General features: G+C 34.1%; 1 protein-coding gene across 21 annotated transcripts in view; it reads right to left on the reverse strand.

The window, feature by feature from the left end:
- Positions 1-24,516, reverse strand: part of Pde1c (Phosphodiesterase 1c) — a 305,826-nt gene that overhangs the window by 37,085 nt on the left and 244,225 nt on the right. For 7 of the 21 annotated variants that reach the window (XM_053744341.1, XM_064436242.1, XM_064436228.1 and 4 more), the window contains 2 exons: positions 18,756-18,782; positions 6,012-6,131 (listed from right to left, as the gene is read on the reverse strand). The exons of 3 other annotated variants lie outside the window; for them this stretch is intronic. In XM_053744341.1, coding sequence (XP_053600316.1) covers positions 6,012-6,131; positions 18,756-18,782 — 147 coding nt within the window. The remainder of the gene's footprint in view (positions 1-6,011; positions 6,132-18,755; positions 18,783-24,516) is intronic. 11 more of the 21 variants (XM_053744349.2, XM_064436205.1, XM_053744280.2 and 8 more) reach the window with 4 other exon arrangements.

Raw genomic sequence — 24,516 nt, forward strand, 5'->3', positions numbered from 1 at the left:
AATCAAACACTTTCCTCTCCATAATAGTATACACTATACAAGAATCATTTATAATTTGAATGCCACTGTTTGTTTGCAGCACAATATTATCTCTAATTTAGTGAGAGAGTAGAATACAGATAAACATTATTCATAAAAAAATATACCTCTCTTTTAAATACACAAAATAGCGTTAAACACGAGAGGACAAAGGAAGAAAATACCTAAATTCTAATGCAAAGAATTTGTTTCAAAGATCACAAAGGTCTTTGTAATGGAATTGTCTATTTATTTTATAGTACGGCCAAGAGGTCAGTAAAAAATGGCGCCAATTTTCAGAACTCCGCTAAACCTCTTTGGCATGTCGCTTATGAGAGGTCATATGGGATAAAACCGGATAAAACTAGATGAAACGCTGTCAAAATTCCGGACTATTTTCAGAAGTTGTGACGTTGGACTTCACATTTGCAAATGTCATCGTGAAATTATTATTTTTTTCTAGCGCCCCGTTCTAGCTTCGCTCGGGTAAAAACGTAATAAACACACCTAAGCCTTGCTCAGGAATCACACTATCTATTGATCTAAACCGCATGTAAATCGATACTGTACTTTTTAGTTTATCGCGAACAGACAGACAGATGCAGCAGAGGACTTTATTTTATAATATGTAAGGTAAATAAGGATTATGTCTCAAATGATACCTTTTGATATGGTTACATCCGTGTACCCACTAAATTGTGTTGTGACTACATTGTACTGTAGTAGCAACACAATTTAGTGTTTTTTGTTTGCCAATTTACACAATTTACTAACGAAAAACTATTATATACTTTAAAATTAAATTATTGATATAGTCTAGCATTGTACGATGGCTCTAATGTGCGCCACACGGATAGACAGCGAAGTAATCTTATAAGGAGATTATGGAACTTTGATGACGTTATGCGAAGGTGGCCAAATATTCCACGATGACATTTTGCGAAAGTAAATTCTGCGTCATGACAAGGCTTTCTTGAGTCAGGTTGGGATGATTTAATTCAGTTACTGTTCTAAAAGGACTTTTTACATATGACGGCGCATAGGAAACTGTAGATGAATTACTATATTTTATTGATTATACATTATCATAACGTATCGATTTGAGACACTTGCGAGGCCTGTATCACAATTTTTAGATAATTTTATCTAAAAATTGTAATCATAAGATAAACTGCTAGATAAATCTGCATGTAGTGATTGGCCAGTTAGTCCCATTCAACACTTTTGTAACACAATTTTAACGCTATTTGTTAGATATGTTATGTATATGCTATCATATAGTTTATCAGCAAATTGTGAAACAGGCTCTTAGAAATATGTCTATGATTTCATTATTTAAAATAAATTTAACAGAAATTTCTCTGTCTTCAAGTGGACAGATAATAAAACTCGATTCTAGGTTAAAAAAAACTAATACTGATTGAACTTGCTTTTCAATAAAGTTTATTATATGCCAGAGTTTATGGAATGGAAAAATGTTAACTTATTTTTATACTTTAATATTTCAAAGGATAGACAAATAGATTTTATCCAATAAAGTACAGGGATGAAGGCAGATTATCTTCAACGGTTGCCACGCAACCGCTCTATCTCAGCCACGGCTGTTTAGTCTCATTATTTTTGCTGCCAGTATTGGCATTGGTGAAAAAACATTAAATAAACAAAATATATTTTCGAAACTGAAGATTTATCTTTTATCCTTAGAAATAAAAAAATGGTTTTATCCTTTCTAAATGGACACTGCTATGTGCTATTTTAAAGTGATTTAATAAATACCTAATTTGAATTTCAAAGTTAAACTACGCCCCGGGGCTTCGCTCTCGTGGAAACATTAGCAAAAAAGTATCCTTTTTTCCTCATCCTCGCGTGTTCCTGCTAGCATTCGGGGCTGTGGCACCGCGAAGCCCCATATATGTCTTGCCATTGAGTCTATTGTCTTGCCCAGCGTGTCCAACCTGCTTTATGTACACACGAGGACCTATACATATATACAACGCTACAGACAACGGTGTGTTGGTGGCTAGTAAGTAGTAGTAGAAGAAGAATATAAAAATAAGGTCTGGCCGTGAACCCTTTGGGAATCTAAGACTATATGTAAATGATATAAAATACTCTATTTATTATTACAGGTATATATTCTATTAGTGTACATTTCCCGTTCATTGATGACATTATGCGAAGACTACCTTTCATCTCGCACTAAAATCACGCGGGTGCAGCCATGGGCAAACCTTAGTGATATTATAACTTGGTGTATATCAGAACCAGAAACGTAATGATGTTAGCACGCTTCAAGATTGTGCAAGGCCATAGTTAATTTTACGAACAAACGGTTAGTAATTGAATTTATATTCAAAGTGATAATTTGTAACGGTTATGATACTCGAGAAATTCACCAGGAGATGGAGAAATGTATGTAGGAAATTTGATTATTTTACACAGAAATAGGTTGTCAGTATTTAATGTTGAAGACTTGGTTTGAAGTACAGCGAAGTTCACTTTAACCAATTTAATCAGCACCACAATTTAACTAGCGCTGGTGAAATTCAACGTCAAATTTGACTGGTGCAACCAACTCTTTTTTATTTGATGTTGAATGTGTTAATAACGTCAACATTAGAAAATATAAAAATATTTGTATGTGTATGTCTATGCCTACTATTCATCTAACTTTTAAGTTTCTTCTTCGTCTAATTTTGTACAATGTGTGCTTGTTAATTATACAGTTTAGACAAAACGGCGTACTTCTCGTTTTTCTGCGTAGGTTAAAGTTTACGTCTGATTGGTGTAATTTACCCTGAGAAGAAACAAAAAGCCACACTATACACGAAAAGTGAAGATTTCGATAAACTAACTCGATATTATTCGCAGTTCTGATTCGATTCTCTTGGTGTCAGATGAATACGTACGTTATGTCACCGTTTCTATGCCATCTAATAGCATTTGATCTGACGTACTTTGTATTCTAGTTTGTATGATACGTGTACGTGTGTATGTATTTTTAAAATAAAGAGGTTTTTGTAGCAACAAAATGGCCATAAAAACCTCTTTATTCTTTATAGGTGCTCCTATACAAACAATTTTGGTAAACATTGATCGAAGTAATAATGGAGCTGATGAACGACGACATATTATAATAACATATTTGTATGTAATAAAACATTTTATAATAATATATTATATGTAACATAGCTACATATAATGTGCTTGAAACATACTTTGATCTTCCTTATAATAGGGTAAATAACAAATTTTTATTTTGATGACTTCAAATATCATTAAATAATTCGCTTATGCTGATGACTTCTTAATAAAAGTTGTTTCAAAATATAAGAATACGTGCCCTTTACCAAAACCTCAATATGATATTTTCTACATAGTCAATTACTAAGTCTTGATATCACTATACCATTCATACACTTTCGTTTTCCAATTCAAACCGTCACCGATTCAAAGGGATACTTTCACCTTTTTGTTTTGACACGGAAATTCGACATCAAACAAAATCCATTCTATTGTGCGAAATCTGTCAATCAGACCCACGTACCTACCAGCTGTTGAACGAAAAAGCTCACATATTTTTATAACAATCATAAACTATATTTATATATATAGGAACATTATATACGGACAGTCACACATAGTGGGTTAGCCCCTAAGTACCTACACCCCGGTGCTTCTCTCTTGTGGAAATTTCGGGATAAAAAGTATGCGTTATTCCAGGTCATATTCTACCCGTATAAATACCAACTTTCATAACAATCGTTCCAGTGGATTTTGCGTGAAAGAGTAACAAACATACACAGACACATACATACAATACATATATACATACACACAGACATTCTCACAAACTTTCGCATTTCTACTATTAAAAGGACTAACTGAACGATACTACCGAGACGTATTTTAAAAACATCTCCCAATTATAGATAAACAACCCAAGGCTCAAGTCAATATGAAATATCTACAAAATGTTATTTTCCATCTTGTTATAGTTAGAAAGAAAAGAGAGAGAAAAGAGGAGCATGCTATCCACTACAAATCCAAAACAAAAAAAGAATTATAATGTATACTGGTCCTAAATTCTATCCGAGTCTATCATTAAAGAAATCATTTAAAGTATAATAACATTTATCAGTTAATAAAGACTTGAGGTACTTTTTAAATAGATTTAAATTTAAGCTTTTACATTGATTTGGAATTTTGTTGTAAATTTTCGGTGTCATACATACTATGCTATTATGTTGTAGGTATAGTTTTTTTAAACTACCTAGCAGGCAAGATCCACACGGTCCACCTGGTGTTAAGTGGCCACCGCAGCCTACGGACGCCTGCAACACCAGGTGTCACATGTGTGTCATTGGGGTCTCACAGTGACTTTGTGGCCTACGGTGATTTTCCACAGTGCCCTGTAATTACACTGCCTCACTCAAACTGGCAACACAACAATGCAAGCTCTACTGTTTGACGGCTGTAGATGGAGCGAGATACCCAGGTACAAAAGGTTGTGTAAAGACTAACATTTATATCAAAGCTTTCCTTCAGTTTTTAGTAGATTACAGATACAGGAAATAGCCAATGGGAAAATTTATCTTTAATCAGCTTAAAAGTATTTGGGCACTTTATTCTGGTACTCCAAACAGATTTTGCTAATACTAATTTTCTCGGCGAATCATCAAATTGGCTTTAACTGGATTAAATCGGATTACGTCTGATTGCCGACAGTAATTTATTAGCCGCCATTTTCACTTCACATGGAGTTTTATTCGGGGGAGGCTGTATTAAAAATTCTCCATTGGAATTTAATATGAAATTGACAGAGATTAGAGGTCGTTCATTGATCATGAGAGATTTTTGGGAATTTTTAACCCTTTTCTGGAGCATTTCAAGTTTTTTTTTGTCATTGCTAACACTAGTGTCAGGTTTTATTTAAGCTCATCGTATTTGTATGCACACTTCTACTTCTTTTTGAGTCTATTATTTAGAGTATATTATTTACAATCTTTTATTTTTAGTTTCACCTGACCCGTTGTCTGTCTGTAATGAAATCTTGCAAGTTTATCCTACTTCCAGTTGACCTATAGAGTTGAAATTTCCTAAACTCCTCAAAGGTTTACAGCACGGATATTTTATGTCAGTCTCTGTCGATAATAAAAACATTTGGTAAAAAGGTTTTTTTTTGTAAAAATACTGATCTATGGCAGTCACTGCACAGCGTTTATAGTCTAGTAATATCAATATTTACAAATATCAAGTGCTGGCAATACATATACATAAATTATTTTTATTATTTACAAATGTTAACAAATTGCCATGTACTCTTATTACATAAAAAAATAAAAAAAAACATTAATACAAAATAATACACAGCATATTACTTACCTCACGTGACTCACCAAAAATATTTTAACACAATTTCAAGAATAATAAAAGTAATCAAATTTTTCTCTTTAAGTAGATAATTTTAACTACTGAAAATATAGAACACCAAAAAGAGATATTTCAAGTACAAAAACATGAAAGACCATCGTATTATAGTTGAACCAAAAACATGTGCTTTAGTGTACATTGTGCGTGAGATTTAGAAAAAAAAAAGATTTTAACGTGCACTATGGCTAGCAGCTATCACGATATACAGGTATTTTGTTTTGTTGTAAAATTTTTAGTTTATCTATTGTTTCTCCCACAATTACATAAGTAGGTAATTAATAAAATTTTGATAATAAAATTAAACGATTAAAATAAGTTTGTTACAAAACAATACAACAAAATTAACAACAAAAATGGCCAATGATAAATGTACATTAAAAAATATATGGAGCATCAATGAAAATAAGTTAGATTTACGAAAAAAAAAAAAGCCCAGTGTTAATTTCGATAACATGTAAAAAAAAAATCTATTTTTTTTAATCACCTGTATGGCCAGTTGCAAATTAGGGGGGTTATTACACTACATTTATCGCGATAGCCGCCTCTATAGCCGTGCTTACTGGGGGGTGTGCCGTTGCGGGGTGCGGGGGGCGGAGGCGGGCGGGGGGCCTCCTCTCGCGGAGCTCCGCCGCCCGGGGGACTCGCCACTGGAACACCAACCATCAGCTTATTACATATACCTACCGACAATGTGAGAAAAATGCGATTTAATAAAGAATCGGTCTTCATTTTTCTAATGATATATCAAAAAAATAAGAATCCTCAACTTTATTCACATTTTTTAGTTCTTCATCGTAAACCAGTTTTAAGTCTATTTTGCGTCGACATCACCACATTGGATCGAGCGTTATAGAAGCAGAATAAGGAGGAGGTCCTTACCCAGGACCATATGGAACTAAAAAAAATGACGTAACTACCTAACTTATTGAAATAGGTACACAAAATTTGGCAAGTACAAAATATTAGTTCCTCTTTAACAACGGAATAATTTGATCTCGCTCGTAACTACTATGACTAGCTTAGTTCCTAACTTCCCTAATATCAACTTTTATAAATATATTAATGGTTTGATTTCCTCTCACGAAATAAGGCAGTGTACAGTACAGTCGACAGCACATCAACATCAGCCATCAGCAATCATTAAAAAATCGCCGCTATCATCATCGCATAGAATTTCTTGTTGCGTAACTAGATATGCGGGGTACCTTTTTGGAGCATCCCATTTATCCATTTGCTTTTTACAAAATTATAGGTACCCGGGATACACCTATTCACGAAACCACTTCAATGGTTATAACTCTCAGAACTAATGTATTTCTCAAGATGCGGGCCTTCATGAATAAGGCCCGACATTCATTATTTCTGAACATCTGGCTAAACAAGCGGGATATTGAATAAAATATGAGATGTCGACGGCCGTTCTATATAGATTTGATTTGTTTCCTTAGCATTATCTTCTTGTTGAGTGTAGACGATGCCTTATAAAGTTACAATTGTTATTTAAATACTAGATTGTTCGCAACTCTCGCGTTTCCCTTAGGTATCGACAGTACATCAGTATTCGGTATATAAGTTGACATAGATAATATTGATATAGATACATAAGATATTTTGTATAAATCAAGACAATATTTTCAGTTTTTAACAAGCTTTTATTTAATTTGCCATTATGTTCGGGTGGATGAAATATTTTAACTCAATTTTGAAGCAGATAATATCTTCAACCGATTGAACTGAAATTTTGTATACACATTTAGTACGAATGACAACGCATTATTATGATAAGCATGGCCTGATGTTGCACCCAGCAACGGCTCCCAAAGGGAACTCGTGAACGGTTTACTGCAGGGACATGATATTTTTTATCACGCATTGAATACAATAAGATATCTCTGACAACAATAAAAGCTTGTGTCAAAAATGGTATATTTATAAAAACCTCCTTCAGTTTAATTATAACCAAATCAAATCAAACATACTTCAGCCAATGAAATCGACACAACGCCCGCCGAAGCGTGAACATTGAATGAATTTCCATCACAAACCGCGAAATGCAATTTCTAGCACTTTATTATTCCACGTCAAGTGCATAAACGCCAATGCAGCTGCATATTGAGCTATAACAGGCTATATAGTTATAGCCAGTTATAGCTCAGTAAGTTGAAACGTTAGCTCCTCTGCTAACAATTTATGGTCTTAGACATTTCATTATGCACGGTTGTAGTTGTAATGTAATTTTAAAATGCCAAAGGTGATGCGAAACTTGGTTAGATTTATTACAACACAAGTTGCGTTCCTTTGGTAGGAATAAAGTCTGGTGTAGTAGTAAGCATTTTCAATTTTTTTAATCCAAATTTTGGCATAAATTTGTGGGTATTTGTACCCAATACCTAGGTACCTTTTACCAAGTCAATTGAAATTTGAAGTCATTTCAGATATACTCCGCAACTATTGGGATACAAAATACCATATATAATATGGTATCCTTATCCAGGTTAAATTTTACTTGTGTACCGAAACCTGTCCTGTCGATTGTTTTGTCCTGTAGATCAACAAATGTCCTCCCGAATTACAACAAGTGTTGTTGGCAACGACACTAATACTAATAACTAAACCTGAATGCGAATTCACGATATTAGTAAGATAAGAGATTTGTCAAGGATAAATCGCATTGATAGTTCGGTTTTAAAGCCTAGTTTCTTTCGGTTGTTATATCAGTTAGGTAACCGCCTTATTGTTTTTCGCTTGCGAAGGAAAGGAGAAAATTAAATATCTGCACCGGTTGGAGAATCTCCTTGCTTCCTGAGGCACCATATCATATTTTTTACGTAAGTGTGCTATTTGGTGTACCAATAAAGTGGGACCAATGGGGGACGAAGAAGATTGTGTACTATTTGGGAATAAACAGGCGTAATCCCAACTCCAAGAAATGCCAAGAACGAACTCGCAGACTGTCTTCTAATTGGAAGATCAAGAGAAACGCTTTCATAAAATACGACCACATTTTACAAACATTTGTATACATCATTACCATATTCTTTTAAAATTTTCTGGAAAATCCGATCGTCAAGACTTGTCGAAAAATGGCTGCGCTCATGTTTCCGTTGGCTGTGACGTGATAAAACGGTGTTGTTCCAGAATTATTGGCCCGTTGGTGACGTCACACAGGGGAAAATGTATTGACACAATATCGTACAGACAAATGCGTGTCAAGTTACCCTACACGATGGGAAATGCAGGGAAAACTGAGCTCAAGCCAAGTCAGGTTTCTAGTCTCACAACCTATGTAAATATGAAGCTTTACAAACCATGTCTCGTCGTTTACCGAAATGCCTCTCCTCTCGTACAATAGAGTATATTAATGAGGCTAATAACAAGGTAGTCGCTATTCTTGGGTCAAAAATCTCATTTCATCTCATTTTATCTTGTCTTGTGATATTTGTATCACCAGAACAATTTCAGGAGAAATAATAATAGTGTTCGATTCAATAGATAAATAATTCCTAAAATAATATAGATCAATTTGATCTATGTTAGAGACGATGTTACAGACAGCATACAGATCCTATCACATGAGCATGTCATATAATACAAAATAAAAAATACAATTGTATAATCTAAGACTATTTAATAAAATGGAATGGGAAATTTCTATTCTAAATACACGTGTCGAACTCTTACGGTTGACTGAATTTCAATTTATTAGTTGCTAAACTATACAACTACTTATACTAAAATGAAAAGGCTTAAACTCCCCATGTTCCCATTAAAATTTACGAGTGTTTAATGTATCCAATAATCCATCAAAATCCATATAACAGTTTACAAAAACGCCAAACTAACGCCGTACAATAGTTCGTTGAAAAATCTTGTACTAAATTAGCAGTAGGTAGTAAGTTTAGTGAATCGTTTTTTGCAGAAAGTTCTTGTCGTATAATTGTTTTAATTTCTGTACATAACGCTAGTATTTATTGAGTATGTGTGTGCTACTCAACGATTGAGAACATATAATTGGTTTGCATGGCTAGGCCACACACTTATCGATAATGAATGTTTATTTTCAAGATTCCTAAATATATGCCTACATAAATCATTTCTAGTCGACAGCTTTGACTTTAAATCTATCAATATTGTGTATTTGAAATCGTACTGAGACATCACGTACATTTCTTGAGACTTGTTCAAACTTATGTAACCTTTTTGTTTATTCTATTCTGGATAATAAAAGGTCTTGCCTCTGGAGACAACGAGATTACGTCGTCGGGCCATGTCTTATATATTTTTAGGTTTTCGTACCTCAAAAGATAAAAACAGAGGACAAAATACGGGTCAGCATTTCATTTCTCACTATTGAGTCGATTCGAAGTGAGACGCATAGATAGTCTATCTCTTATTGCCTTCACATATTGCCGTGAGATTTATACCGTAGACCGTAGCTCTAATATGCCTACTTCTGTAAATAACAATCCTCAACGGATCCCTAAAAAACATCACGCCGTTAAACATACAAGAAATGTGAAGTAATAAACCCTTGACCCCAAAATAAAAAACGTTACAACTTCGAGTGGCAAGGGTCTTAAATCTTTTTATAGCAGAAATACGTGTGTTAAAACCACATTAGACAGGTAAAAAGCCGAAAAAACTTAAGCCTACGCTACTTATGTGGCGCTTATATTGGATGGCGTAAACATTCTTACGATAAAATGGAAATTGTTCTGCTGAAAAGGGGATATAAAATATAAAAGATTGGGTGGAATTTTCGTTCGCATAATGTTAGAAAGATGAGACGTTTTAAGATTTAATTATTGTTGTTCAAGTTATATTAAGCGGTGATATAAATATCATAGTCAAAAAGGACTTTGGAAATTGTTACAAAGTGCTGTTATTTACGATTTACCTAGAAATGGAAATTAGATTTTGACAAAGATAGAAAATTATTCAGAAACCGGCATGATCTAAAAATAGGTTTCAGTTCCTGCAATTAATACAAATGGCTCTAAGTATTGCCATACACTTTCGCATTACCTAATATTAAAAATAAGGTATAATACAAATATATATACTACACTTAAATCGTATTTAAGTAATATTATTAATTAAAGGGTAAAGATAAGATTTATGTACCCTTATACTACTATTTTTTTGGCCTTTCTCAGAAAGTATCAAACATATAAATAAATGTTTGATACTTTGCTTCTTAGAAAAGGACAAAGAATAAAAAGTAATATATAAAGTAGTATATTTTGGCTGCAATAAACAAAAGTAACAATAAAGATTGAGCTTACATTTCTGCCAGAGTTTATGTTTGTACTTTACAAATCAAATTCAAAATTATTTATTCAGGTTAAGGTGAAGATATACCTACATCACTTATTCACGTTCAAAAATTACTTAAAACTAAGTAAGTACTGCCGACTTTCAAAGCAAAAGCACAGGTGAAGAAGAAGCGGCACTACAAACTACATTCACGAAAGAAAAAGACGAAAAATAAATAAATAAATAAATAAATATATTAGGACAAATCACACAGATTGAGCTAGCCCCAAAGTAAGTTCGAGACTTGTGTTATGGGATACTAACTCAACGATACTATATTTTATAAATAGATACATATATAAATAAACATCCAAGACCCGGGCCAATCAGAAAAAGATCATTTTCCATCATGACCCGACCGGGGATCGAACCCGGGACCTCTCGGTTCAGTGGCAAGAACCTTACCACTGCGCCACCGAGGTCGTCAAACTGACAATATACAGTAAGATACATCCAAAATTTCAGTCAACGTGGTTTCGAGGGTGTGAATCCTGTACGACTATAAAAACGTCAATAAAATCCGCGTACGATCTCAAGTGATAGACACTTGGCGAGTTTAAATCAAAAGCATAAATAAATTCAATAAAAATCTTACTATGACATTGTTACTACTACGAGAAAGGTACAAATTTTTATTGTCAGATGACAGCGTCGCTGCTGTTGAATAAATGGGATAATAAAATGACTTGTACTCTGTAATTCTAGTCTCTAAGATTTTCTTTGTGTTTGCATGATACTGTGAATGATGATGTTATATATATACGAGTATATATAGCTTTGCAGGTGGACCACGACTGACTCCTGGATTTTTCATAACGTTATGAATATTTTTAGATAAGACATTTTGTATAAAGCGTTATAAGCTATGGTAAAAAACAAACCGAAATTAAAAATACACCATCGAGAGAAGAACGAAGTTCTTTATAAATTACTTGATTGACATTTAAGATATTCTCAATATTCCGTGGCTCTCATTTGTTCAAGATCCAAATTTTACAATAGTCGAATAATTTCGAAAATTTATTTTCATTTAACATATTATGAGTTGAACTCTATATCGAGTTATTCGAGGATTTAAAAAAGATAAATAAATACTCAATCGTCAACAGCTCATAAATTGCATCCATCTACGAAACTGATCGCAAACGACCCCTCGGGTTTGAGCGACTTTACGAGTACAACGTTACGGCAAGATTTATATGTGCGCAATAAATATCCAGGTGGGCATTGTGAAGTTCATGACGCCACTGACGGAGATAAAAATGGAATTGTTTTCATATAAAATGTTTTAGATTTTGAATCATATATGAGCGTAAATCATGCGTGACTTGAACGTAATAAAAGAGATAAAAACTGGTACATCATGTAAACATAATGCTGTATCAGCGTTGAAATAGATTTTAATGGCGCAAAATGATGCTGAACAAATAAATAAAAGAAAAACGTGATTGATAAAGATGAAAAATCAGAATCACATTTTGTAATTTGTTTATTTTGGAGCTCTTTGTACAAACGAATTTTTTGTATTCAAGCAAACTATGAATTTAGTTATTAAATTTAGAAATTCAAATCGAAGAAAATTGTATATAATTTTTTATTTATTTATATCAATGTTTTGATCCAGAATCTTCTATGTTGCTTGAGTACGTAAAAGTGACATATTTTATAGTGTCATTCTAGTTACAATGCCGACAGTGTTGCTAATGTAGGTAATAAATAAAGTTCAAGACATATATACCTAGGAGAATTGATGTAGCTGGATGGGCTTGCCAAAGCTAATGTAAAAGAATTGAAGCTTTGAAGCAAGCATTGGATAAAATATAGTTTAATTTATATTTTTCAAGGTTGTTTTTTTTACTTCATTGATGATTCGATTAGAATTAGAATTGAAATATTCATATTTTAATTACTTAATCTTGATATTATGTGTGTTATTTGCAATCAGATGAAAATAATTTATACTGCTTTTGTTTGAAGCTAAGTTTATTTAAAAAGGAATAATAATTTAGTCTTCCTATATCAAAAAGGAAAAGGTTTTTTCATTTATTTGCGGAGAAAACAACAAAACAGGTGTACCTATTTTGATATTTTCTCCGCAGTTACAGTGACACCACTGTTGCGAAACACCACGACAAAAATAACAATTCTAGTTCATAATACATATTATTCACATGATACAAAAAGAAGAGAGCCTAGTACACACCCCTGCGGCGAGCCACTAAACAGCTATAACGCGGTCGAGCCATCCTATCGTAAATATCCTGCGGGGTCGTTATTGGGATTGCGGGGTTTTATACATTTTCAGTACACGATGGCGAAATAAGATTAAAGGGAAATTTTAGGTAGACGAAAAAGATTTTTTAACTATAATTTAAACCTAAATTGTAGTTAAGCTACTTTTGTGATATTGCCTCTATATGTAAGTAAATCTACTACATGTGTAAATCTTGTCAATTTTCATTATCCTTGTGTATTATTGAATGTAAGTATAATATGGGCAAGTATTTTAGCGGTTAATACTTGTATTTAATTTCTGTAAAAAATATTAGTACCAATCAAAAAATAATTCATCAAAATATTCAGGCATCTTACAATCGAGGAATACTTCCGAATGTAAGTTCATCTTTATTACCTTTTAATAGTTTACCTTACAGTTTTGAAAGTACTGCCTTCAAAATTGAAAGGTAACTAAAAATCAAATTGTCTACGCACCAATAAATATGATAAACATACTCAATAGCTACCTAATATCAACAATTCCAATTGATTTCGCAGACAAATTGAGTTGGGTGTTGTATTTCTCAGTATCAATTCGGTTTCCGTTTAGTATCACTTATCAAAGCGTGAAACTCCACACTTGATATCTCTCGCCCCAAGTGGATTATGGTTACTATGGCGACAGCTCCGCAAGGCCTGGGATGTGTCCACAGAAATGTTGATAATTATGCTAGAAGTGCTGTCGAGGTTTTAACACGAAATATCTGCCGTTTGGATTTACGTAGAGATAGTACATAGAGCTCTGGGTTGCTAGACCAGATAGCCTAGCAGTTCTGTCAGAAAGAGGAAACGAAAAAGTGTTGGCTTGGTAGCATCAAGCATCCCTCTCTGGTTCTCTCTCTTTCTTATCTTCAAATCAGGGACACCCCAAAGTCCTGGTATATCGTCGGGTTCACGTATATCGTCAACCATTAAAATTTCGCGATTTTGTAATTCAATTCAACATCGTCTCTTTGGGAATGCCATTATTACCTAACAGCTGTTAGACTATGTATGACCCTTTGTCAAAGAATCTAAATCAAATCTTTCCATCCACAAGAGAATATTATCTTATTCTAGATCGAGACCACTCGCCACATTATGATATCATAAAGGATGACGATCAATTTATTACAAATCCATGTTTAATTCATATGAAATGATAACCATCATTCAATAGAAAACTTTAAATGAAAGAGCACCACCTGTCCCGAGTGCCAAGTTTTCCCAAGAATTTGAGAAAGTTTGGAAAAATTTTTCAAATGCGGCTACTTATTGCCAATGTCTCCGGGAACAAGTGCGATCTCATGGAAGTTTGTCTTTACAGACGACTGACTTCTTCTTTACATTTTAGATATTGGATGTTATTTTCGACATCATTAAAATAATCATCATTTATTTAGAATCAAGTAGGTTTATTATTAAAATATTTTTTTTACGAACTTTTTGTTGTTTAACATGGCTGGTAACAAGATGGTGGTATTACTATACCATCCATCTATATTATTATTAAATATATTTCTTCCTAGAAAGGAACAGATATCATCAATACATATAGTAAAATTGAAGAAAGGCCAATTTGTACAGTGGATATATTTCTTTAATTTTTCATGGAATATACTCAGTTACAGTTTTTGTCTGTTTATTTGTCTGTCTGTCTGAACGCGCATCACTCGAAATCTACTGGACCGATTTGCTCGAAATTTGGTATGTATGTACGTTATATATCGGGTTAACAACATCTTAGATACATTTCATCCCGGTAAATGGTCAGGTTCCCGTAGGATAATTGAAAAACTAATTATGAATAAAAAATGCCTCAGAATCCCGAGATAACATCTTATAGACATTTCATCCCGGAAAATGAGGAGGGTCCTGTAGGAAAATTAGATACATTTCATCAAAACCGGGACTTAAAACGTCATGAAAAATGGGACTGCACGATTTGCAGAAAGCAAGAGTGGGGGTAGGAGCGGGAAATGGGAAGGAGACACGTAGTGGGGAACAGGACGGGATACATTGCAAAAAAACAATGATGGCACAATATGTAGGAAATGGTACGGGATATCTACTTTACATAACATAGCATGAAGCGGGATTGGACAAGTTTGCGGGACGAGACACGTAGCGGGAAACAGAAAATTGAACTAAAGATTAGAAAAAATGCGAATTTGAATCATATATGTTTACCAGTCTTACAGAGTACGCGATAAAAAAATTACTGAGATTTTGCTATGAAATTCACGCGGGAGAAGCCGCGGGCAAAAGCTAGTGGTGAAATAATTTCTGAAATTGGTTCGGTAGTTTCGGAGATTACCCGCTTCAAACATACAAACTTACAAACGCTTACCTCTTTATAATAATAGTATAGATGTAACGGATTATGAAGACTGGTGCGAATGCGATTTTGTTTTATTTTTGTATGTTGTATATAAATATTATCCTTGGGAACGTGTTCCACTAGTAGGTAAATGATAGTGCCATAACTTGCTAAAACCCAGAATTCTAACCAAAAACCAAGAAAAATATATAAAAAACGGCGAAAGAGTGTAACCAAATTAGATGGAAGATTTCCATACTTCCATAGTTCAATCCGGCTAGTATTAAAAAATCAGAAATTTAATAGGCTGGAAAGGGCTCAGAATATCATGATGAGTACAGAACGACGGTACATAGCGCAACGAAGCAGTGAGGTAGTGCTGTTATATGTCTTTTTTAACCTTTTTCATCCCACTGCTGGGCATAGGTCTCCGAACATTCCTATCCGAAGCCAAATCCAACAATATATGTCACTAAAGTAGACAATTTTGGGAAATTGTAATTTTTAACGAAACTCGAATTCTGAACTGTCACATAATGAGCGATAACAGAATATACTTAACAGATTTTCAGACAAGAATTACTCTTAATAGTCCCCGGAGAGACACAGTAGCAGTAGGTACCTAATGCTTTTGCTTTTATTATAAGTAATTCAGAAATGTAATTTGTTGGTAAAATCTTGAGTATTTTGTTAGGACAGAAACTTCTGAAGTTATTATATGCCATTATAAAAGCAGTTAAAAGTGAGTTATAAATACGCGGTATATTCCAAAGACTTTATGTACTTTTAGCTACGTTTTTCTTAATTATGGTCTTAATTAGGATATCTTATATTGGACTGAAAATACACTAGAACACGTATGTTTCGACTGATTTGTTATATCCTTGGAGGAAATATATATACGAATGAGTTGTATAACTTTGTGTAGACAGAACATTTCTATTAATTATGCAGGGAACAAATGTACGATTATGTCGGTTCCGTGTGGTCATGGCAAAAGGGGATAACCCAAAAAGTGCTCGCTTGATGTTGTTAATGAAAATATGCGGGCTAATGTTGTGACAACCAAGGATGCTCATGGCCAAAACAATGTGATTTGGAAAAGAAAAAGTAGAAAAGCGGGCTCTGGGTACAACGCTTGAAGTCTCAAACCGATAAAATTCATATGAAAAAGAGAATATAACAAACAATGACTTCAGTCAACTTGTAGTAATTTAATTAACTCAAATCAACCATAATAGCACCTTTGTACTCATTTTTATAATGTTATCTTTATTTTAAGTTTCTTGTGTATATAAATTGATAAATAAATAATGAAAAAATCAATATTGCGTCCCTTTTTTCTTAAAAGGTCATTAGTAATCCCAATTCTGTGACTTTAGAATTCATCTCGCAATCGAACAAGAAATTTCCATAAACACCAACCTCGAAACCCGAAACCCTAGACGTCAGCTAAACATCGCCACTTCCTAAGACTAAATCAGATTTCCCGATTCAACCCAACCATAGTACCGTAGGCGCCATTTTGTTTCCCAGTCACGTAGTACCGCGCGTGGACGTGACACCCCGTTTTGTCGCAAATACTGTATTTGCTGCTGTAATGGGTTATGTCCTGGACCCAACGATAATCGTGAAATACAGGACTAATTTAGGTTTTAATATTGATTAAAGAAATCACGTTGAACAAGATTTATATTTAATATTACAAATGCGAAAATATTTGTCTGTCACGCTTCACGAAATTCCCTAAAAAAACATTCGTTTATTATGAAACGGGACGCAGGCTTTTTGTCGTCAAGTTACAGGGTTCTTTTCCTAGGTTGTAAATCTACAACAACTAGTGTTACAGAACAAACACAGATGAGAAAACAGCTGAAAGGAAATCATTTGACAACCACTTTCTTAAACCTTTTCAATTAAGCTCTCTTTCAATATTTAAAAGATTGTATCGTCCCGAAAATTAACTGTTTGTTTACCAGTATCATAAACAATAGTGAAAGATGGAAGTGGTTGATGAATTAAGTATTCATAACAAAATTATGAACCACTAAAACCGATATCCCCAACAAAATTGTATTTCCACAGAAAACTTGACATCAACATTGTTTACCAACTTGTTAATGGCGTCACCAAACAATTTTCGTAATTAACAAATTTGAGGTTACATAATTATGTTGGATTGACAACTTTAGATTACAGTGGACTTCTTCTTCTTGTTTAATAACAAAGGGTTTATTATTTAACAGTTTTTTATTATTTTTCCTTTTTCTGATGAAAGATAAATTCGAATCAGGGCATGATTAGGCAGTATGAGTTGGGAGGGAAATGACTGGCGAGAGAATGAAATGAACTTTTTCATTTGAGCATTTAGGTTACATTCTCTGCTATGACGCCTGAAAGCTCAAGGCCAGATGGAAACCAACACGTAAGTATGATGATAATTATTAGAATGATGATTAAAATTATATGTTAGAAGATGAACCATATCGGATGCTAGAAATTTATAATTTCCAGTTATCAAATCAGATAACTAAACTATTTTGACTTACCGGATGAAAACCTCTCCAGCCAGTAATGTAAAAAAAATGTAATGAAATACTTTGAGAGTGACAACATAACACCCGACACATTGGCGAAAATGAAATTTAAACCAGAGATCAGGGTTCGGACCATTTTAAAAATTAATCCCAACGTTGACCCTGCTTGATTACTTGGAACGATGTTTAGGTCGGGACGGATAGACGGACTTTCAGAGGCCTTACAAATTATTCAGTTGGTTATTAGTGGTTCTTTTACCTTCCCATGGCCAATCATATCCGAAAATTCAACATTTTAAGATTTATTCTTTACAATGACTTCAGGCTGCGCGGCGTCACAACCCCTAGTGAAACTGGAAATACGCAAAGATGAAAACACTGGGCAAATACGCGAGACAGAATTTTTTTGACTAATTCCAATAATACGTACATTTTAGCTAGCTGCGCCCCGGGCCTTCAGGGTGGGAATTTCAGGATGAAAAGTACCCAATGTGTTATTCCAGGTTATATTCTACCCGTGAACCAAATTTCATAACAATCGATCCAGTAGATTTTGCGTGAAAGAGTAACAAACATACACACATACATCCTCACAAACTTTCGCATTTATAATAATAGTAGGATACTCGTAGGATAATAGGTACCGTAGTACACTTTATTACCTCCTATTTATTGTACAAATAAGCCTTTGTCAGAACAGAAAATAGGTACTAATATAAGCTACAAGCAATAACATCCGCATACTCGAATATCCGCTCGTCTGTACAGTTCTATTTCCCCTCTACCCCGTCACCCCCTGAGTAAATAGTCTCAATTTGTCATTCCCCCATCTACATTATAAATGAGAAATGATTTCAACAGGTGGTGATCCGTACCTATCTGCGTTGTAAAGTCGCGGGTTTCTGAAAATAAAAAAGTTGTTTTCTTAATTAAAACTGTGTGCATAGCAAAGCAATTCTTTTTAAGCAAGTTATTTACAAAAATAATGTGTTTAAAAATGGAAGCACTCCAAGCGTTACCAGATTGTTTGCTTTTTCTAACTGGATTTGGCAAATAAATTGGTTTTATGAAATTGAAATTTTACCAACCAGTGTTTTATTTTCTTGGAAACGCCAAAGTTTTGAAAATATTAACACAGTACAGACATATAGGCAGTTTTATTCATCAGTTTTTTATTCCTTTGTAGATCATAGACAAAAAATGCTGTTTCAGTTGTTTTGGCGGAAAATGGATACATTTAATCAACGAACAAAATAGATTGGCGCAATTACGTGCCTCTATTATTTTTTTTATTGAACAATTTGAGCTGAACTGGAAATATGTACAGTCGAAAACAAAACAATTACTAATTGCAAAAAAATATCCAACAAATAGTTTTTGTTTAGATTGATTTCAAATAATTAAAGAATTTTAAACAGATTTCAGGAAATCCAATAGAACATTCGCAAAGATAAATCACACGTCGGAGTGATAAAACTTTTTATCCTTTAGAAGATAATTACAGAAATATATACATAAAATGCATTATGATAAAACTTCAGAGGCTTGCTATGTGCCAATGCAAGTTTCAAAGTATTTACTAGCTTCTTACAAAAACTTACATCGCAGCAGTTAAGTTAATCACATTTATGTCCAAATAGATAGGTAAGTATATTACGACTTTTTCATACCTTTTAGGTTCAAAATCCTAAATGTGTCTAGAATGTAAGAGAAGCTTCCAAGTCTTTGATTTATTTTTATTTGTATTTTAAACCTAACAATAAAGTAAAAATGAAAAAAGAACTTTCGCAACTGAATTTTCTTTGCAATTGTACATCGTGTCCCACCACACCCGCAATATCAAATGTCTCATGAAGGGAGTGTCGTGTTATTACAAACTGTACAAACGGCTTATTGCTTGTCGACGCGACTGTACATTTGTTTGCGATCATTATGTAGGTTGTTGCTTTGTTAGCTCATTTGAGTGATTAAGTTACTTAGTTGACAGAACCTTTTCAAGTTTGTTGTCTTTAGATAAATATAATTTTTAGAAATTAAAACATATATAGTATATACCTAGTTAAAATGGATGGAGTGGTGGTGTAATGATTAAGACGCCCGCCTGTTGATCGGAAGGTCCCAGGTTCGAATCGTACTCGTTCCACATGAGTTAGTATACCAATCTGACTCGTGTATAGTATAGTTTTCATCGACCACCACTTGCTTAAGGTCAAGGAAAACATCGTGAGTAAACCTGCACACTTAATAAATAAATAATAAATAAATAAATCTATTAGGACAAATCACACCGATTGAGCTAGCCCCAAAGTAAGTTCGAGACTTGTGTTACGGGATACTAACTCAACGATACTATATTTTATAACAAATACATATATAGATAAACATCCAAGACCCGGGCCAATCAGAAAAAGATCATTTTCCATCATGACCCGACCGGGGATCGAACCCGGGACCTCTCGGTTCAGAGGCAAGCACTTTACCACTTCGCCACCGAGGTCGTCATCTTAATAATATATATTAGGACAAATCATAGAGATTGAGCTAGCCCCAAAGTAAGTTCCAGACTTGTGTTATGGGATACTAACTCAACGATACTATATTTTATAACAAATACATATATAGATAAATATCCAAGACCCGGGCCAATCAGATAAAGATCATTTTCGATGGGGATCGAACCCGGGACCTCTCGGTGCGGAGGCAAGCACTTTACCACTGCGCCATCAAGGTCGTCGTTATTTCCTTCGTCGAACACTACGTTGAACTTGTATGTCAAACCACTCCATTATTAATGCCAAGAAAGTTGTTGTATGTGTTTCATTCCACGTAATGACCACGACCATCAGGCATGAGCAATACGACTTTGAAGAAGAAAAATGGAAAATATTTTGGATTCCATTACCAATAACAATTTTATTTCATTTTTAGTATGTAAGTGCGAGGGACACCTTGAGTGACACGTGTCATGGTGCATCGTGCGGTATCATAATTTCTAAATCGCGTCACAGCCTCTCATAGCTTTGAGGTCTTATCGTAATATAGTTTATTAAAAAAATATATTAAGAAATTTTTTTACGATCTAAAAGTATTTTCTATTTATTTATTTAAACTTTATTGCACATAAAACAATTTGTAAAAGTATCAAAGGTAGACTTAATGCTAAAAGTATTATGTAACTGTCAATTAGTATTTAAACCATCGAAATAAATGAATGTTAAAACTTAAAACCATCCCCAAAACTCCAATTACAAAAGCTCTGGTCGTAATCAAAAGTTCCTGAGAAATTACGATAAAGTACTAACCAGGGTAGTTTCTGTAATTTTCCCCGTCAATTTCAACTGAGGTAAGAGTGCTCGTAATGAGTTTAGACGAGCAATTAAACACTGGAAGGCTCAATTTGCACAACTTGAAGTTGAATTTGAATTGGATTGCAACCAAGCTTAACAGAAATGTAAACGTGACTCAGTTATGTCAGTCGTTGCTTTTAGTAACGCGAGGAGATTTGAAAGGGTTTAATTTGACTGCCTTTTTATCTCACACCACTGGGCAAAAGCCAGATAGAACCTGTTCACCCATAACTGTATATGAACTTTGTTGTTCATAAAAAAGATAAAGCATACTTTAACCTAAAGTATATTTTAGTAATGTTTATGCAATAGTGATTAAATATACTTTAGCTTAAAATATGCTTTAACTTTTTTTATGAATAACTGGGTTAGTATTTTCCTTCAATTTGTAAAATGCTCTCAAATCAACTGGCCATGTCATTGACCTACCTATTTATTGGTACTTTCAGTTGGTGACTGTCAGTTGGAGTCAAATCAAAATTTTTTATTTCAACTTAGGGTGATTTAACTAAAATACTCTAACGCGTAGGTGAAGCAGCGGCACAATTAACTTCACCGCAGGCTTTTCTTCAAAGACGTCAATTAACAAAGGTAGGGTTATAAGTATCGAAAGATAATAATACATTTGTATTAAGATTGTATGGAAAACACAAGACCATGTGATGTTTTCTGTAATGAGACACGAATCTTCAAAAATGTTTTATTAGCCTATTTATATGTCCTACTGCTGGGCAATGGCCTCCCCTTACTTTTTCCCCAAATCTCGGTGGAAACCATAAATATCGTCCCATTAAGTATCTCTTTCGCGTTCTGGCATAATAGCCCTTCTGGCATAATAGGGACTAACACTGTTTGAATGAGTTTCTTTCGGCATTTCTTCTCAGCATCGGTCGTTCCGAAATGCTAGTAGTTTGTAGCTTTGGTAAACATCATTTAATTTAGAATATGACGTGAAAAAGTGCCTGTGAAGGCCTAATTTCTGAATAAATGATTTGATTTTGATTCTCCCTCTGCGCCTATGCTCTCTTCTGGCACCGAGAGGGTAATTTTTTTATGTATATGATTTTTTTATAATGAATACCTAATTTTAGTCCACCTCCTGCAGGTTTTATTATTACTTATGATCGTGAACTTAAGGCCATTACAATTCCAGACAGCGTTCACAACACAATCGTTTTCTAAATTAAACAATACAATGAACCTTATCGCGCAGTAATTTCTCTCCCTCTTTGTGCGTTTGAAAAGTACCTATAAATCATTATTGTTTAGTATACTATAGTATATTCTAGGAACCAACTCATTATTTTACAGGGTCTTCTGTTTAAAAACAAATTGCAAATTGTTTAAATCCAGTCTGTTATCAACAGCGTCTTCAGAAATGTAATTTCCTTATACAGGCCAATATTTTTCAATGTAAACACGTTGTTCTAGTTTCAAGAACTTTCTCACAATTAGCGCAGATTTTCTGGCATATTATTTGGGCGGTTAGATTTTTGATACAAAATTGTTCTTCGAATTGCACAGTTACTTTCAAAATTGAGTGAGATTAAACGAAGTCAAGGTACAAGTGTCCCATCTCTTGACGACGAAATCAAATTGACAACCAAATTCAAATTAACAGCAGGTCTTAATTGGGGAAGAGTCGCGAAAGACATTGACAGCAGTGAACAGAGTTGGAGTCGAGTTCGTCTTTGTCAAGAGGCACATTGAACTCGGGGACGATTTGTAAATGCTCCAACAACTGAGACAATACAATGGAACATGACCTCCGTGGCGTAGTGTGGTCTCCATGCCCATCCGCTACCTGGAGGACCTGGGTTCGATTCCCAGCGCGGGCAAATATTTGTGTGACCACAAACTGTGCTGTGCCCATTTCTATGTGTTTGTGTCCATCGGACCCGCGATACAAGCTTAGTGCTTAGTAGACCGAAGAGTGTTGTCCATTCCATTTATTATCTCTTCATAGTCATATTGCTCATGGATCGTTATGTGGCAAACAAACACAACGATTTTCTTGGCACTATTAATGGAGTGGTTTCCAAAACACAAATTGATAATTAACCAGAGTGCAGGGTGCTCGATGTTTTTTTCTTTCTCAGGAAACAAGTGTTTATTGTGCATTTATTATGTTGTCCATAAAAATGTAAGATGTATAAAGAAAAGAAGATTATGCGAAAATTTATCGAATTTGATATGGCATTGCATAAAGTAGGTATTACCTTGAAACAAGCAGATAAATATTACATATTTACTGCTGTATTATGTCGTTGCCTTGGACGTCTTGCCTTCGTACCTATTATTATAGGTACGTAAGGAACAGGTAACGTATTAACTATTTTCCTTGTGAATACATTGTCTATAAGATATATATTTTGCTTTAATACGACATTATTTAAACAGATATTTATCACCACTAGTAAATTCATCCACGAATAGTCGCGCAAAAGTGAGCACAGATTCATTGCAAGAAAAATATTAAGGTCATCTTGTAATTATAGTCTCTCTCATATGAGCGTATACCCGGTTTCTTCCTCAGCCATTGTGCGTCAGAGGCCAGGGTCCCCTTTCCTACGTTTTCGTCTCCACTTCACACGGTCGTCGGCATCTTTAGTTGTCAGATCATCATGTAATATTACTTAGGTTACATACGTCTTAATATATATTTTGGAAAATTCATGTATCAACAATAGTATTTCTATATCAAAAGTACGCTTTCCCTAAACCAATAATAGTTCCTCTTGCTACCAAAACGTGCTTACATAGAAAGTACATATTTATACAACGTCCAATATTTACTTGGATTTTGGTTTGATCCCAGGAAATGCTCTAGCATCAAATAAGGTTGGAACACAAAATTTGGAATAAAAAGACAATGGAAGTGTCATTAAATGATTATAAACTTGTATATTTTCTCATGGACAAAAGTCTAGCAACCTGGAATTTAACAACCACAGATGTTAAATCATGAGCTAAGACCATTCACGATAAAGTAACATGTCAAACAAAAAATCCTAATCAACATCAGTCATCTGTTTCGGAGCTACAATCCCAAAAACAGATACGGCAAAACCTTCTTTAAAAATATACCAGATGATATTTCTATATACTTTATAATTCCTATTTCTGTGGATAGTAGAGAGGGTAAACAAAGGTCTTCCGCATATCAAACTAACCTTGAACTTAACTTTTATTCGTTTAAGAAAGTGAGTGTTTACAAAACTTTCCTTTTTTACTTTTGTCGCTTGAGACAAATGAGTGTACTTTTTTGATTCGTACGTTAATCAGCGAA

Source organism: Plodia interpunctella, chromosome 1, assembly GCF_027563975.2.
Source record: "Plodia interpunctella isolate USDA-ARS_2022_Savannah chromosome 1, ilPloInte3.2, whole genome shotgun sequence".
Taxonomy (NCBI): domain Eukaryota; kingdom Metazoa; phylum Arthropoda; class Insecta; order Lepidoptera; family Pyralidae; genus Plodia; species Plodia interpunctella.